The 19,359-nt window shown below is 39.9% G+C and overlaps 1 protein-coding gene across 2 annotated transcripts in view; it reads right to left on the reverse strand.

Annotated features, from left to right (window-relative positions):
• Positions 1–7,598: 7,598 nt before the first annotated feature.
• Positions 7,599–19,359, reverse strand: part of LOC138979807 (tetratricopeptide repeat protein 39C-like) — a 29,248-nt gene continuing 17,487 nt past the window's right edge. For both annotated transcript variants that reach the window (XM_070352549.1, XM_070352548.1), the window contains 2 exons: positions 18,058–18,096; positions 7,599–16,419 (listed from right to left, as the gene is read on the reverse strand). In XM_070352549.1, coding sequence (XP_070208650.1) covers positions 16,336–16,419; positions 18,058–18,096 — 123 coding nt within the window. In that variant the 3' untranslated portion in view covers positions 7,599–16,335. The remainder of the gene's footprint in view (positions 16,420–18,057; positions 18,097–19,359) is intronic.

Genomic DNA, 19,359 nt, shown 5'->3' on the forward strand with positions numbered 1-19,359 from the left:
GTTTGGATAAATGTCTTTGATGACGTCATATCCGTCTTTTTGTGATAGATGTGGCACTGTCACACCCTCACTTTTCGATCAAATTGACTGAAATTTTGGTCACGCAATCTTCGGCGAAGCCCGGACTATGGGATTGCATTTCAGCTTGGAAGCTTTATAATTAATTAATGAGTTTGGTCATTAAAAATCGGAAAATTCTAATTAAAATTTAAATTTGAGTAATCGATCCAAAAATGATTTAATCTTATTCTTGAGTATTTCCTGATTCCAAAAACATGTAGATAGTTGTACGCTACTGCACTATACTGGCTTGTCACTTTCTGTGAGTGAACGTGTTAGCGAGGCCGCAGGGAATGTAATTGACAACGCTGTTGGGTGTTGTCTAATTAAAAAACCCGCGGTAGGCCCTACGTTCAATTTCATTCTGTGAGTTCGACAGATTGATTATATATATTAATTTTGCGTGACGCGATTTGTTATTCATCTCTTTTTCTCAGAGAGTCCAACAAGAAAGTCAGTAAGGCCCTGATAGCTGGTCACGAGGGGTTAGCTAGTGCACGTGACTGGCGTGTGGCTCGACAATCAATAAACCAACATCACCTCGGGGCCAGTTTGGGATACCACAGTTGGTCCCGGGGGCCCCTCCCAGGTGTTACAGGTGGGTGTCAGAGCAGGGTGTTATACCGGAACTACCACGTGTGGTTTGTTTTTATCAGTGTTTACATATTATTGATCTGATGAATTCTGCAAAACGCTCGCTTTCGTAACTGGACCCAAACACACCGTTCTAAAAGGGTGAAGTTAAATTTGACGTTTTTGGAAATGTTTCTTCAATCTTGCTCTCTTTGTTGCATTATTGATGTTAGAATGATACGTTTGTTGAGGACCTTTTGACCATGAGCGAAAAAAGGGGTTTGTAGATTTTAACATCGATATGCGTCAAAACATGCTGCAGTTTCTCAAGCGAAAGACGGTTTGAACAAAAGAAGACTAGATGCTAACCATCATTAGTGTTATCAAGCCTTATCATCGATGGGCTTACTTTTCAGTTAGAGAGAGAGAGAGAGAGAGAGAGAGAGAGAGAGAGAGAGAGAACAAGAACAAGGACAAGAACAAATCTTTAATTGTCTAAAGCCACAGCCCCTTACAATAGTGGTTAAAATAACAGCAATAGTAGGCCTATCTGCACAGTTATAAATTATAGTCACGCATAAAATTCAACAAATGCATTTGAGAAAGAGAGAGAGAGAGAGAGAGAGAGAGAGAGAGAGAGAGAGAGAGAGAGAGAGAGAGAGAGAGAGAGAGAGGGAGGGAGGGAGGGAGAGGGGGGTACATGTGGCGAATAAAATCGTTTCTAAGCGCTCTTGTACCGTTATTTTGTCGAAACAGGTGGTCCATAAAGGAGCCGGTCTGTTCTTAATTGAGCCCAATTGTTTTCTCACAAAAGTTCAGAACCAAACCTTTGTGCAGCCAGCTTCGTGAAGTAGACTTCGACCAAATAATGTGTGGGTACTTAAAGACCCTTCCTCTGTATTTGACTGATCAAATGCTTGACTGACATTGTCCCACATACGAGTTAATGTTGCTGAGAGAGCAGTTAAAGGGACTGACACATTTACATACGCACTGATAGACAGACAGACAGACACGTTGTCAAACAGTACATTTGTATCTCTTTTTTATGATTTTATTTCCTCAGCAATAATCGACATTCAACACTGACTCATTCTGCTTCATCGAAATATTTATCAACTTGATTTCCAGAACACAAAACCAGCATTTCCTATGAGAGGTGTATTTTTCTTGCAAACATTACTCAAGTAAACTCAATTTATCTTTGGACAGGATGCATCATGTACCTAATTTGATTTCGACGATGATAATAATATTCCAATCGGTGTTCACATCAGGAACTACACACTTTGGTCTGTACGAAATGATGACTGATGACTGAAGATTAGCCATGCAGAAAATATCATATCACAAAACGCAACAGCTGATGGAGTCCAGATTGTGTTAAAAAAAAAGGTGCTTCGGTGGGTGGTGATGACAATATTCAGCTCACAACATAATGGAAAATCGTCCTGGAAACATGATTAATTCGTGTGTTTTGTATGTCAAGTGTAAACACTGTTCAGCAACGCACATGCCATGTGTCTGTCCATGTCATAGCGATCTGGTGGATGTCATATAATTGCAACATAGCACTAATGTTCTCACTCGATGTTTCCATAATATGAAAGACAGTAACATTCATTTACATATATTCACAAAATATTGAAGAAAAATTCATTTTGAAGACTGAAAACATAAAAGCCGGGGCTTTCCAAGAATGCGATATTTACAATGTCATGATGTAATTTGTCAATTACATTAATGGTATGCATAATCAGTAACCAGGTGCATCAGTTACTTCTCGTGTCCACAATCTAGTTCAACCTCACAGATCTTTTCGGGCTTTTAGAGGGGTGAAGAACAGCGTTTAGACAAGAGGACCGGAAGGTCGAAACACAAATGATCAAGGCCATTTATCTGGTCAAGAGTTAAAATGTTGACGGCGAATAAAAGTCGAGGGTCAAAGGGTCGCGACATGAAAATTTACAATATTCAAACATTTGCTAAAAATCAAGGGTCCAGTTATGTCATTGAAACCTACCTTCTTAGAATTCACAAACATATTAACGATTTCACAGACACAGACACACACGCGCAGACACAGACACACATGCACAGACACAGACACACACACACGCACGCAGACACACACACACACACACACACACACTCACACACACACACACACACACCGTAACAGACAGACAGACAGAGGCAGAGAAAGACATTATATACATTATCATATCTTACCGGTAACAACACAGGTCGTATACTGCGTAGGAAACACACAAAAGCAAATCACTTTCATCTTGTCAAGAAGTTCACTCTCTTCACACTGAACTTGATTCGACACAATGCAGACCCTCTCCTGTCTGCTCGGAAGACATATCACGATAACACAAACAGCAGAATGCAGCTGTTGTTGAACCAGCACGTACACACCGTGTACACGATCAGCATTTTGTGGACTGTACTGTACATTGTCAGTTTTCTGGGGTTACTAACATAATGCACCAGAACATTTCAAAGTACTCAGCACTGCGCTGGATAAAAACAAAACTCCCGTTATACCCAAACTTGATTGAATTACAATGCATATTGACATGTAAAGTGACGGGGAGTAAGCACTCTCAATATACACACAACAGCAGTAAGTGAGGCTGATTTTTGCAAAAACCAGAGACTGCAAATAAGAAGCATTCAGTGAACTCAACAAACAATGTTCTGAAAAGTTGTTAGTTCGTTTGATTCCAATGACTCTCATCTACTAAGTTGGCAAGAGACCCGTTCCATGTACATGAAGTTTCTATTAAATATCTTTCTTTCTTTATTTGGTGTTTAACGTCGTTTTCAACCGTTTAAGGATATATCGCGACAGGGAAAGGGGGGAGATGGGATAGAGCCACTTGTTAATTGTTTCTTGTTCACAAAAGCACTAATAAAAAAATTGCTCCAGGGGCTTGCAACGTAGTACAATAGTACTGGGAGAATGTAAGTTTCCAGTACAAAGGACTTAACATTTCTTACATACTGCTTGACTAAAATCTTTACAAACATTGACTATATATTCTATACAAGAAACACTTAAAGGCATATGTACGCGCTCCCGTGTTTACAAAGTGTAGTTTGCCCATAATCGATGTCAAACGCACCATAAGACCATATAATGACGATATGTCACCATGCGCGGACCATAATACATGCATTACAGCTTGTTCTAGCCTCTGAAAAAGTGAGGATGTCAACAAAGCCGCGGTGTTAGCTCCCTTGCATCAACGTTACGTGTGTTGCCAAATCTATAAATAGGACGATCCAGATCAAAATGAAAATTAACATATCTCAACATTGAAGGGGTCCTAGACCACAATATTTTGCAGGGAACTTAATTTAGCATGTCTCCAGCTGTTGGTAAAGCAATTAGCGTGTATAGTCATCGAGTACATATGCCTTTAACAAGGGTAAAAGGAGAAACAGAATCCGTTAGTCGCCTCTTACGATCGGGTAAATTCTTCCCCCTAACCCGCAGGGGGTAGTAAGTGAGGCTGATTTTTGCAAAAACCAGAGACTGCAAATAAGAAGCATTCAGTGAACTCAACAATGTTCTGAAAAGTTGTTAGTTCGTTGGATTCCAATGACTCTTATCTACTCAGTTGGCAAGAGACCCGTTCTATGTAGGCTACATGAAGTTTCTATTAAATATATGTCGTTCAATGTAGTATGGCTGGCGCCTGATTTTGTTTATTTTACCTGTCTACGTTGCATTGCGCAACACCTGGTAATTCATACAAGGCAGGTGAACTATTTTTAGGACATGTTGTGCCAGGGTGTGTGTGTGTGTGTGTGCATGTGTGGACTGGGTGGCCGAGTGGTAACGCACTTGCGCTCGGAAGCGAGAGGTTGTGAGTTCGACCCTGGGTCAGGGCGTTAGCAATTTTCTCCCCCCTTTCCTAACCTAGGTGGTGGGTTCAAGTGCTAGTCTTTCGGATGAGACGAAAAACCGAGGTCCCTTCGTGTACACTACATTGGGGTGTGCACGTTAAAGATCCCACGATTGACAAAAGGGTCTTTCCCGGCAAAATTGTATTAGGCATCTAGATAAAAATGTCCACCAAAACACCCGTGTGACTTGGAATAATAGGCCGTGAAAAGTAGGATATGCGCCGAAATGGCTGCGATCTGCTGGCCGATGTGAATGCGTGATGTATTGTGAAACAAAATTCCATCTCACACGGCATAAATAAATCCCTGCGCCTTGAATTTGTGCGCGATATCTTCTTCTTCTTCTTCTTCTGCGTTCGTGGGCTGAAACTCCCACGTGCACTCGTGGTTTGCATGAGTGGAAATTTACGTGTATGACCGTTTTTACCCCGCCATTTAGGCAGCCATACGCCGCTTTCGGAGGAAGCATGCTGGGTATTTTCGTGTTTCTATAACCCACCGAACTCTGACATGGATTACAGGATCTTTTTCGTGCGCACTTGGTCTTGTGCTTGCGTGTACACACGGGGGTGTTTGGACACCGAGGAGAGTCTGCACACAAAGTTGACTCTGAGAAATAAATCTCTCGCCGAACGTGGGGACGAACTCACGCTGACAGCGGCCAACTGGATACAAATCCAGCGCGCTACCGACTGAGCTACATCCCCGCCCTGTGCGCGATATAAATTGCATAAAATAAAAAATTTTAAAAAATCCCTGCGCTTAGAACTGTACCCACGGAATACGCGCGATATAAGCCTCATATTGATTGATTGATTGATTGATGTGTATTGTTGTGTGTGTGTGTCTGTGCGTGTGTGCATGTGTGAATCAGTGTGCGTGGTTGTGAGTTTGTGTGTGTATGTGTTAATATGTGTGTATGTGTGTGAGTGAATGTGTGTGTGTGTGTGTGTGTGAATGTGTGTGTGTGTCTGTTTGTGTCAAACAGTACATTTTTTTCTCTTTTTTTAATGTTTTTATTTCTTCAGCAATAATTGACATTCAACACTCACTCTGCTTCATGAACATATGTATCAGTGTAGTTTCCAGAACACAAAACCAGAATTTCCTATGAGAGGTGTTTTTCTCATCCAAATATTTTCTAAGTATACTCAATTCATCTTTGAAATTATTCATTTTCAGAATCTACTGAAAATCATGACACATCCATAGAATATGCACCAGATAAAACATGCACTATAAATATAAAAATATGATACTTTACAGAACTCATTTCTTCACCATTTAAAGTTATTAAAACAGGACATCAAGAGAAAACTAAATTTGTTCACTTGAACTAATTGGTGGAAAATCTTCAAAAATGAGTAATTGTGCAAGCCTGCAGGCAAACTTGGAAATAAGATTCATGTCGAAAGTTGGCACTGCGTGACAAATATAATACCATCAAATCTTCTTTAAATGCGTAAAACTACTGATTGTACAAGCTAACTGAAGCTGTGGATAAGTTGGAATTGTGCTGAACGGTGGAAATGTGTAACAAACATAGTGGAACCTGCCCCGGCGACTATGCACCTCTTGATCAACCACTACCGGGCTGGCCAGTATCACCACTCTCAAGTGTTTCAGAGGATTTAAGTTCTAATCCAACATAATTTCCCTGTCCATAATGACCACCTGTCTACAAGGAACACTCTTGGTTGGTCCCTGGGCTGGTCGTTACAGACATGTTCCACTGTAACCATCAAATTGCATTGAAATCTTTAAATTTACTTAAATGTACAAGCCTAGATATTATAATCCTACATTCAAACATCATAGATGCAAATTAATTAACACATCTAAACCTACAAAGAAAGCCCTTGCAAAACAAATTTGGTGACAAAAGTTTGGGAAATACAAAAAAAAAAAATCTTTAAGCACACAACAGTTTCTTAGATAAATATTTTAAATTGTATTATTACTCTGATCTCCCAAATCACAATAGATCAAGTAAAATTCCAAACACAAGTCTTTTCCTAAAGATCGTTAATCTACATAATCATTACTAACTGAACAAAGACATTGAACAGATACAAAATGAAAATCATCTTTTTTTCACATGACAGTTGCTAATAAATTATTAATGCACTGTATCATTGAAAACAAAGTACCTAGTTCATTTTTGAGTCACTTGAGAAAAAGTGACTCTATGTAATCGGTCAGTGTTCGTCTGTCCGGCCGGCCGGACGGCCGGCCGTCCGTAGACACCACCTTAATGTTGGACTTTTCTCGGAAACTATCAAAGCGATCGGGCTCATATTTTGTTTAGTCGTGACCTCCAATGACCTCTACACTTTAACGATGGTTTCGTTGACCTTTGACCTTTTTCAAGGTCACAGGTCAGCGTCAAAGGAAAAATTAGACATTTTATATCTTTGACAAAGTTCATCGGATGTGATTGAAACTTTGTAGGATTATTCTTTACATCAAAGTATTTACATCTGTAGCCTTTTACGAACGTTATCAGAAAAACAAGGGAGATAACTAGCCTTTTCTGTTCGGCAACACACAACTTAACGTTGGGCTTTTCTCGGAAACTATAAAAGTGACCGGGCTCAAATTTTATGTGAACGTGACTCATTGTGTTGTGAATAGCAATTTCTTCCTGTCCATCTGATGCCTCATATAATATTCAGAACTGCGAAAGTGACTCGATCGAGCGTTTGCTCTTCTTGTTTCATTTTGCTCCCAAATTTTTGTTTGACCGGGTATCTCCACACAATTTGTAGAAAAAGTACAGAAGAGACCTGGACATTTATGAGGACGATTCCATCAAGAAGCAAGCCATAATGGCCGATGCTTATTTTGCAACCTCACAAGGCATTTTTTGTAGCAGGGAATTGGAACTATATGTGAAGTATAATTATACTTTCTCAGTTTCAGTGGTCAAAACCTGGGTGTGCAGTGTCAGTCGAATAAAACATGAATGCAGAATGGTTTGTCTGTAGACTTTGTACACAAAAATAAAAACCATTGAGAAAAAAACAAAAAAACAACAACATACAGACAATTTTATTACTTTATGTACAACATAAGTCAGAATTAACACATTTACACCACATGATCCAATACTAAAAAAATACAGTAACAACACATCAGATTCCACTGCAAAACAATATCGCAAACTATGGGCTTATAGTACATTTTTTTTTTAGAAAATAGTAGATTTCAAACGAGTGTTAGCAAATTTGGCACTCCAAACGCTACCTGTTCCCACCACCATATAAAACAACAGCAACACAAGACACAATTCAACAGACAAACATGGGTGATACTGAGGTCATATCGCTCAATGCCAGGCTTTCTTTTAATTTATTTTTGCTTTTAATTAATCAAGTCAAAATGATAAACTCGACTGAAAGCGGATTGCAGTGGAACCCCCTTTTAAGACCTTACGTTTTCAGGTTTCCTGTTCATTACCCCTTTAAAATGACCTCCATTGTAAGACTCCCGCCATTGTAAGACTCCCGCCATTGTAAGACTCCCTCCATTGTAAGACTCCCGCCATTGTAAGACTCCCGCCATTGTAAGACTCCCGCCATTGTAAGACTCCCTCCATTGTAAGACTCCCTCCATTGTAAGACTCCCTCCATTGTAAGTCTCCCTCCATTGTAAGACTCCCTCCATTGTAAGACTCCCTCCATTGTAAGACTCCCACCATTGTAAGACTCCCTCCATTGTATTAGACTCCCGCTATTGTAAGACTCCCTCCATTGTAAGACTCCCTCCATTGTAAGACTCCCTCCATTGTAAGACTCCCTCCATTGTAAGACTCCCTCCATTGTAAGTCTCCCTCCATTGTAAGACTCCCTCCATTGTAAGACTCCCGCCATTGTAAGACTCCCTCCATTGTAAGACTCCCTCAGGGATGAAAACTGAAGGAAAAAAAAAAAAATGAAAAAAAAATTCGAAGGCGCGTAGCGCCAAGTTTCGCAGGCGCAAAGCGCCAAGACTTCTAGGGGGTCCGGGGGCATGCCCCCCCGGAAATTTTTTTTTTCAAGGGTGCAATTTGGTGCAATCTGGGGCTATCTGAGCCTTAAAATAGGATTCAAACATGGCCCCAAAATACATACAAAATGAAGCAATCTGGTGCTCATTTGAAAGCAAATCTACTTCTTTTTCAGGCATTAAAAAGGGATTACAACAAGCTGGTATTGTCATGAAATATATTTATATATATATATATAATTTTATATCACTTTCAGACTACTAGGGGGGGGGGGGGGGGTCCAGGGGCATGCTGCCCCGGGAAAAAAAATGTCAGTGGGTGCAAAATAAAGAGAGAGAGAGAGAGAGAGAGAGAGAGAGAGAGAGAGAGAGAGAGAGAGAGAGAGAGAGAGAGAGAGAGAGAGTCAACAATCTACGACACGACTGCCAACTAGTCTCGGCCCGCTCAAAAAACAATGACCGAGACTTTCAGGCCTGACCATACTTAATGTTTTTTCCGCAACACACGCACTTCACCACGCCTTCCTCGTCCAATTTTCGGATAACGTCCCCAACTCGAACATCATCGATGTGTTTGTCCATCCAATCCCATCGGAATTTGTTCTTGGAGCATGAATCGGGAAGTCGATCCTTGTCACGTTGGAGAACTTTCGCGCTCGCCATTTTGTTTGAGAAGGATGAGACTGTTCGTCTTTAAACAGAAACCGTACCGTAAAAAAACCGGAATCGCACAAATAAATCGGATGGCCCATTGAAACTAATCGGAAAAGTCGGAAAAAACGGAGAATTTTCATCCCTGCTCCCTCCATTGTAAGACTCCCGCCATTGTAAGACTCCCTCCATTGTAAGACTCCCTCCATTATAAGACTCCCTCCATTGTAAGACTCCCTCCATTGTAAGTCTCCCGCCATTTTAAGATTCCCGCCATTGTAAGACTCCCTCCATTGTAAGTCTCCCGCCATTGTAAGACTCCCGCCATTGTAAGACTCCCTCCATTGTAAGACCTGATTTTCTCAGAGTTTTCAGGTCTGACAAGAGGGGTTCCACTGCGTAAATGGAGGGGGAAAAACGGCCATTAATGTAAAAGCCTACTCCTGCACAGAAATAGGTGCACATGGGAACTGTTGAAGCCCGCAAACTTTTTCTTCTTTATTTGGTGTTTAACGTCGTTTTCAACCACGAAGGTTATATCGCGACGGGGAAAGGGGGGAGATGGGATAGAGCCACTTGTCAATTGTTTCTTGTTCACAAAAGCACTAATCAAAAATTTGCTCCAGGGGCTTGCAACGTAGTACAATATAATTATGACCTTACTGGGAGAATGCAAGTTTCCAGTACAAAGGACTTAACATTTATTACATTACTGCTTGACTAAAATCTTTACAAAAATTGACTATATTCTATAGAAGAAACACTTAACAAGGGTAAAAGGAGAAACAGAATCTGTTAGTCGCCTCTTACGACATGCTGGGGAGCATCGGGTAAATTCTTCCCCCTAACCCGCGGGGGGGAAGCCCGCAAACGATGAAGTCAGGAAGACGAAGAAACATTATAAATAACAGTGAAAATAATTTTACTACTTATCACAAAACTCTGAGTTTATAATCTTCAGACATACTCAAATGCACCCATGAACAAGCAAACAAACAAACAGACAAACAGTTCAATAACAAAGACCATGAATGCCAGACACTAGAATGTTGACAAAGAAATATTTTACACACTTCTGCATTTTTACCCTTATAGTGGAAACCTTTACCCCATCATATGCTTATGTGAGTTGTTTACGATTATCTCACAAACTTGATCTTGAAAGTGAATTATGTGACTTTCGTTGTGAATCACCTTCCACAGTTTAACCCTTAATCAGAAGAAGCATCTCGGTGGACTGTATCTATCAACATAAAAAATGTTGAAAAAACAAAGGGAAGTAAATTGCGTTCTCAATACACTGACAACAGTAAGTGAGGGTTAAAGGTGGTCGTCTACATTTTTGCTTTTTTTCAATAATCTTATGGTTAGATTTCGCTAAAAAGTTATGTCAGATGATGAATGAACCATGGGGAAAAAAGTTATAGAAAAAAAATATATGTAAAAAAAGATTTTATTTTTGGGTAGCGTGACTCACGCTTCCAATATTTTGTTTTCTGTTTGCTGAGAACATGTGCTTTTCCTACAAATACTGACCAATCAAATTCATGTCACTATGCTTATAGCCACGCCCAAACAAGTGCAGCAACAGTTTGACACTGGAGCGCTGTCCACGCTTTTTTTTAAACGCACGAAATGCACGGGATTTGAGAGGAGTTTTGCGCTTGGCATTTTCCAAATAAGGATATCCTACTATGAGTACTACGCTGGAATACTACAATGAATTTTCAAACGGTTACACTGGCTTCGTCTTTCCTGATCGAAAGGGGGTGTATTGTTGATAATTGTAGACAATAGACTCTGCATTTTAATGGTCAAATGGCGATTTCGGAATAAAAATGTAGACAAGGACCTTTAAGCTGAAACAGTCGCCTGGGATCTGAATTTTTTTTATGATGAATAAACAAGCGTCTCCCATTCCCAGTTTATTTCAGATTTTAATTGTCATTAGCAGTCCGGCATCACTTGGTAATGATTAATGTTCTTTGTGCAGAACTGGCAAAAAAATATAAACTTATTCACTTTCTAAGGTCTACAGAGTCAGATGGGATGGGGGGGGGGGGGGGGGGGGAGGGAGCAAAAGGAGAAAGCATCACAATCATTAAGCACACACATTTTACACAGAAAGAAACAAATTAATACATGTCATACTTTACACTCAAAGACACAAATGCCAAACAAAAGCAATCTATGCAAAATAGTAAAATTGGGCAGCAAACTATTGAGAAAATGGCAAATGTGTAATATATGCATGCATTATAACTCACTTACAAGAATAAATTATTGTACAAAATCTGTAACTCAAATGTCTGATTGTGGAACTGTAAATTGAATTCATTATCACATATATAAACTATAATATAATAAAAGTGGTACAAATCCCTCATGCAATGCATCATGAAGAGAAAAGCATCACAGTCAACCAAATACAAATTTGATGACAGTGAGATGGCCTGAATACTGGTTCTAAACATGACTGTAACACAACTGATTTTGATGTCTGATACGTATCATTGTGAGATTAACTTGATTTCTCATTAGTCAGTATCTATTAAATTGGATTTCAAAATGAAACATATTTACTTATGATACTTAAAAACTCAATATCTCTCTCTCTCTCTCTCTCTCACACACACACCAGTGACAAACACCCACACACCTAACCACACCCACTTGAAAACAACACTCAAACAAACATGTTGAGCTAGCAAGGAGTCAAAACAGCTGTCGTGGATGAAGGAATTTAACAATATTGTCACTAAAATACAAGAAACACAGGGTGGAAATAGTTGCCGTCCATTGCAATGATAATAATCAACCAAGCACAGCCACTGAACGTTATCCTAAATATTTTAAGAAAGGGGGGGGGGGGGGGGGGGGGCACACAGGAAAGGACGAAGAGTAGGAATATTAAGGCCCCCCCCAAAAAAAACCCAAACAAACCATTTAGTTGTGCAACCAAGAGAAAAGACTCATGTCCAAACCAAAGATGCAATTTGAAACTTGTAAAACAAATTGGCACTTCATTCACACAACAGACGTGGTACAACAAACAAATCAATTAACTCCTATCCGTCATCTAAAAATAGAATGCAGTCTCTTTTATTAATTGCTGATACTTTTTCAACTGAGAGTAGAATGCAGTCAGCAAACTTCTCGTTACCCCCTCCCCCTTAACCTCAGCCCTACACCAAGTAACAGTGTTTAAACAACAACAAAAATCATGTCACAAAATGACTGACTTTGCAAGAACAGTTGGTATATTTTTGTGAATAAATTTCTGTATAAATTAACTTGAACAAAAAGAGGCATAACTAGAGACTGCAGGTGAGTAGAACTAGAACATGACAACAAAGACAATGTACAGTCACCAGAAACAGCCAGCCATTACACATCAAACAAAAGAAACGGAGCGGTTTTGAAGATAAAAATCTTCATCAGCAAACAAATAAAATAAAAGGAGAGCTGTCACAGAGATACAACTGATTGTTTTCTTGATATGCAGAGAAACCCCTGATATTATGTGATAAGTACATGAGTGATATTTTTCAACTGTAATGCCCCTCTGATAGTACACCTCTCACTGAAGGAGTCTCATTCTTTGGTCCCACAGTCTACAGTGTAAAGACACCCCTTACCCAATCACAAGCAACAAGCCTTTTCCACTTGCCCATCACAAACAATGGTTCTTTCTTTATTTCTTTATTTGGTGTTTAACGTCGTTTTCAACCACGAAGGTTATATCGCGACGGGGAAAGGGGGGAGATGGGATAGAGCCACTTGTCAATTGTTTCTTGTTCACAAAAGCACTAATCAAAAATTTGCTCCAGGGGCTTGTAACGTAGTACAATGTATTACCTTACTGGGAGAATGCAAGTTTCCAGTACAAAGGACTTAACATTTCTTACATACTGCTTGACCAAAATCCTTACAAAAATTGACCACACTCCATACAAGAAACTTTTAACAAGGGTAAAAAGAGAAACAGAATCCGTTAGTCGCCTCTTACGACATGCTGGGGAGCATCGGGTAAATTCTTCCCCCTAACCCGCGGGGGGTACAAACAATGGTCCCTCATTCAATGCAGTGAAGAAACTGGACCAAACACTTACAAGGATTTAGTACCTGTCAATACATATAAGCTTTAAAGTCATGTTACAAAACTGTTTTACAAAAGAAAAAAAAATTCCACACAGAATAAAGATTTAATTGCCTAACGTTCTCCAGAAAAGTTGTCTGAATGTTAAATTATGATTGAAATGCAAACATTAACTGAGTGCATACTGAGAAAAGGAGATGCTCAAACAGAGACGATAAAGAGAACCAGAGCAACATGCATTCACAATATCAAACTGATGTAAAACGTTTAAGTATCTCTGATAAATTTCATCTCATTTTTTCACAATGTTGATGCTTTGTACATAATGTCTCCCCATGTTTCCATCCACACAAACTCACTGTGATATATAGCCCATGGCTAACTTTTGTGACTGTTAACTTCAGATATTTAATACAAATCACAGACACAAATTGAACGTCCGGGCAAGACTGTAAAACAGATACCAGAGCCTCTAAGAATCAATGATTGTTCAATGTAAACATTATTCAGCAACGCACACACCATGTTTCTGTCCATTTCAACGCGATCTGATGGATGTCATATCGTAACAAAGCACTGATCTTCTCATTCGATGTTTCCATAATATGAAAGACAATAACATTCATTTACAATGGAAAATTCGTATTGAAGACTGAAAACATAAATACTGGGGCTTTCGAGGAATGAGATATTTACAATGTCATGATGTAATTTGTCAATTCATGGTACAGTGGTCGCCGCTTAATAAAGCCACTTCTGGACTGACAAAAAATGGCTTTAATAAGCGGTGGATTTATTAACCGGCGGTCCAGGAATACGTCATTTTCGAAAGAAAAAAAAATCTTCTCTTTTGTTTACGTCACTCAGTCACTTTCTTTCGTCATTTACACTTGTTTGAATCTAAACAAAACTTCACGAAGGATGTTGAACTTTTGTTTTAAATATGTGCATGTACGTGTACTTTGATCACTTCGGTACATCAATAATTTCACTGTCACCGTCACGAATCATTACTCGGCAGAGAAGAACAATTTTATGAGTGTTTGTTTGTTGGTCGTCTTCCACAAGATAATGTGAGTTTTAGTCACAAACTACGTGATTTCTCTGAGAAAACTGGCTTTAATAAGCGGCGGGTTGGTTTTATTAACCGGCTTTTCCTAATACATAAGATATAGTGATAAATCCGGACCGTCTGAAATCGGCTTTTATAAGCGGCTGGCTCTATTAACCGCGGTTTTATTAAGCGGCGTCCACTGTATACATAATCAGCTGCATCAGTTACTTCTCGTGTCCACAACCATGTTAACCCACACAGATCTGTTCAGGCTTTTACAGGGGATAAGAACAGTCTGACACTTTGACACATACCAGAAATCAATTACCCTGGCTGCTAAATTCTGTGCAGAGCTGATGAGGGGATCGCACAGTAGCACAAAATCAATGTCAATCACAACAGTGAGGAATACTGATAACGTTACACATATTTCACACGGCCAAGTCAGGTTATCGTTTTGTAAGCCTTCTTTTTCTATTGGTATTAACTGAGAATGATACAAAACTATGTACAGACTTCTCTATTGGTGTTAACTGAGAATGATACAACACTACGTACAGACTTCTCTATTGGTATTAACTGAGAATGATACAAAACTATGTACAGACTTCTCTATTGGTATTAACTGAGAATGATACAAAACTACGTACAGACTTCTCTATTGGTATTAACTGAGAATGATACAAAACTACGTATAGACTTCTCTATTGGTATTAACTGAGAATGATACAAAACTACGTACAGACTTCTCTATTGGTATTAACTGAGAATGATACAACACTACGTACAGACTTCTCTATTGGTATTAACTGAGAATGATACAAAACTACGTACAGACTTCTCTATTGGTATTAACTGAGAATGATACAAAACTACGTACAGACTTCTCTATTTTAAGACCTTGTTATTCTCACATTTTCCCGTCAGAATTCCTGTAAATTTACATCCACTTTAAGACTACATCCTTTGAAATAAAACCCGATTTGTCAATGTTTTTGATTTTGAATGGGGGTGGGGGGGGGGGGGGGTGTCCAATGTTATTCCATTTATAAGACATGGGGTAGGAATGTGGGAGAAAGTGGGTGTGGGGAGGAAACTTAGGCAGGCAAACAAACACCATGCAATTGATCAAAACACAATGTGTGCAATAAGAAATAATAATAATACAGTAATAATAAAAATAAACACACAACCAAACAAACCAACAAACAAATGTGTGCAATGATGACAGCACCACAAACCAATTTTTCATGATACAGCCATGAAAATGTATCAGTTAATAATACTTTAAAGTAAGGCTTTTTATTTTTGTTCAATGAATTCTTGACAGATAAATAGAAAGTGAACACCTTCTTAAAAAATTTCCTTTTAAATAACAGTTGTTATAATTCAGAAAACACAGAAAAAGCATGTCATGATAACATTCACTGCGGTTTAAGCACACACTCAGCTGACATAAAAAAAGAACGGGATCAACATATAATATATGACCATTGAAAGACAAAATCCCACATCACAAGGCAACTCCACAATAACAGGCCTATAAATAGGCCTGCTCAATATCACGGCAACATTCAACAGCTGGCATGAAATAATTACTCAACAACCAAATGAAATATGAATGATAAAAGTTACATGCTCCAGGTTCACTACCTCAATCACTCCTAATCTCCTTACAAAAAATAATGAGAGAGAGAGAGAGAGAGAGAGAGAGAGAGAGAGAGAGAGAGAGAGAGAGAGAGAGAGAGAGAGAGAGAGAGAGAGAGAGAGACAGAGACAGACAGAGAGAGTCAAACAAGATGGAAAGGTAACAATATATTCCAAAATCTGATGACACCTGGTGTATAACTTAAGTTGACAACGTGGTTCTCGGAGACTGTTCATCAACAGCAAAGCCAAAACCTCTCTCACTGCAATTAGCAAGCAAACAGCCCAGTTCAAAACTGAAGATTTGATGTGCATTTTGTGTTGTTCCGCTTGAGGTGTGCAATCAGGAGTCACGCTTCAGTTGTTTCAGCGCATTGTTGACTCGCACGCTCAGCCGGTTCTCAAAGTCATAGTCTTTGTAGCTATCCTGTGGAAGAGAAATGACAACGTTACTGTGGTCTGGGTGACCGAGTGGTAACGCACTTGCGCTCGGAAGCGAGAGGTTGCGAGTTCGACCCTGGGTCAGGGTGTTAGCAATTTTCTCCCCCCTTTCCTAACCTAGGTGGTGGGTTCAAGTGCTAGTCTTTCGGATGAGACGATAAACCGAGGTCCCTTCGTGTACACTACATTGGGGTATGCACGTTAAAGATCCCACGATTGACAAAAGGGTCTTTCCTGGCAAAATTGTATAGGTCCAATTCATTCTTCTTACTCGGCGTGACGTTATCAAATGGATCGGCTAGCTTTAGCCCTAAGGGGCACAACTCCGCTCATACTCTCTTCGCGCCGCCATATTGGATGCCGTCTTTGTTAGTTTTCTTCATTGCACTCTTGTTCTTTTTGCGTATTTCACTGTGTATGCAGACAAAATGAAGAAAACTGTGCATGCATGAGTCCAAAGGGGATCTGCCTTTTTAACACAACAGCACAACATAAAAAGTAAAGCAAGAATACATTATTATATTCATTTATTTATTCTTTATCTCAAATTACCATGCAGACAGTGCACCAAAATTCACAAGATAAAGCTCTCAAGACAGGCAAATGAGGTACAATGCAGCTCAGGTAACTACTGCAAAGTATAATTTTCAAAGCATCCTATCACAGTGTTCACTCTAAAGGCACAACCGATGGACAATTGTTGATTAGCGCACTGCACACAGCAAAAAATAACCAGTTATAATCGTCTTCTCCGCTCAGTAACTTCCTTCCAGTTGTCACCCTGATGGTAAACAACTTTAGGGATCCTAAAGTGTGCCTGCTGACTGCAGTTTTTGGCCACACAACGTGTCATTTTCACTTTTGTCGAGTCGCCACCCAAAGCTCAAGCACTGTCAGAGATCGTGCAAGGCATCCAACATGGCGGCGGATGACCAATTCCAGAGAGTTACGACCCGTGATTCTCATACCGCGCGCGCCGAGTAGAAATGCTGTTGTTAACTTGAGTTTCTGCAATGGGCTTAGATAAAAATGTCCACCAAAATACCCGTGTGACCTGGAATAATAGGCCGTGAAAGGTGGATGCAGCGCCTAAAGGCAGTCGATCTACTGGCCGATGTGAATGCGTGATATATTGTGTAAAAAATTCCATCTCACACAGCATTAATAGGTAACATGCGCCACTTTCAGATTACCGGCATGGTTGGCCTAGTGGTAAGGCGTCCGCCCCGTGATCGGGAGGTCGTGGGTTCAAACCCCGGCCGGGTCAAACCTAAGACTTTAAAATTGGCAATCTAGTGGCTGCTCCGCCTGGCGTCTGACATTATGGGGTTAGTGCTAGGACTGGTTGGTCCGGTGTCAGAATAATGTGACTGGGTGAGACATGAAGCCTGTGCTGCGACTTCTGTCTTGTGTGTGGCGCACGTTATATGTCAAAGCAGCACCGCCCTGATATGGCCCTTTGTGGTCGGCTGGGCGTTAAGCAAACAAACCAAAAATTTTCAGATTTTCTGTTTATAACGTCTGTTAATATACCTCCATTTTAAGACTCTTTCCTTTTTTCCTGATTTTGTCAAATTTTGGGAGGTCTTATAAGGGGGTTCCACTGTATGGGGTAAAGACCAACCTTTATCTGCTGTAGATGCTCCTTGGCCAGCTGCTTGGTCTGCAAAAGAAATTTACCCAGTTATACACTTCATCTTCTCCCTATTCACGACTTGTAGTAGGGTTTAGGACTTAGCACGGTGTGGCCGTCCTTATTAGTCACAGCTTTCCCATTTGTTGGGGGAATTCAAACTTCCGGTTCTTTTAGACAAGAATTAAGGAAAGTGTTGTCACAGTTGTGTCAAATGTATCATTACGTCATGTTTCTTTTTAGACAAAGGGACGTAATCGCTTTTCGTTTATTCCCAAGCTGAAAGTGATTGGGAATCTGTCGGTGTCTCCGCAGGAAGAATAATCGGAAAGGGGGAAACATGTTTCCCACGTGGTTTAGCATGTGAGAATTTTATGCGAGGACATTTCACTGAGGATTTACTTTCGCAAAGTGAGTGGCTGGTGTACAGGAGTTCTGTGTGCTGATCATCAGTCTGTTAATTATGCTGGGTCATGGGGTCCTGCAAGTTGTGAATAGCACCGAGACATCTGGCTTCATGACAGTTTATTGCAACTGGCTTCACTCCAGACAGACTGAATGCTAGCTAGAATCAGTCTGGCCTGTCAGTCACTCTGTTCGTCCGTCCAATGACTGTCCGCCTGTTGGAATGTTTGTGTGTAAACCTGTCTGTCAGTGCAGTGCCTATCAACTTCAATGTCAGTCTATACCTGTCTGCCTGACAGTCCAGTCCCATCTCTGTCTTTAACGATCTGTCTGTCCGTCTTTCTTTCTCCTCTCTCACTCCTGTCTCTTGCTCACGCGCTCCCTCTCTCTCTCTCTCCACGAGTTGACCTTTATAAGACCAGTCTTGCTTTTTCGGGTACATCAGTTTGGAATTCACTTCCATCATCCTTTAAGCACTTAAAGTCATTAAAATGTTTTAAAAAATGTGTCCAAAAACACTTAATGTCTGAGTAGTTTAACGTGTTTTGATTTACCACACTTAGTATTACGCCAAAGATATGCTGTGCATTGTATATTCTAAACATATTTTTGTTGTACTATTGCTACATGTTCGATTGCTACCAGCTTGTACTTATAATTACTTGCATAGTATGCATTTTATTTTATGAATAACCACATATGTATGCTCTTCATGCCTCATCTTCATCATCATCATCATCATCTTTATCATCACGTGCTAAAGTTTTCTGACCTCCTTTTGTTGGTAAACTTTTTAACTTTTTAATTTTTAATTTTTCAATTTTATCATTGTGTGTCTGTGCGTCCCATTGTGTGTCTGTGCGTAAGAAAATGCGTAGCCTTAACACT

The sequence above is a fragment of the Littorina saxatilis genome, linkage group LG11 (assembly GCF_037325665.1).
Source record: "Littorina saxatilis isolate snail1 linkage group LG11, US_GU_Lsax_2.0, whole genome shotgun sequence".
Classification (NCBI taxonomy): domain Eukaryota; kingdom Metazoa; phylum Mollusca; class Gastropoda; order Littorinimorpha; family Littorinidae; genus Littorina; species Littorina saxatilis.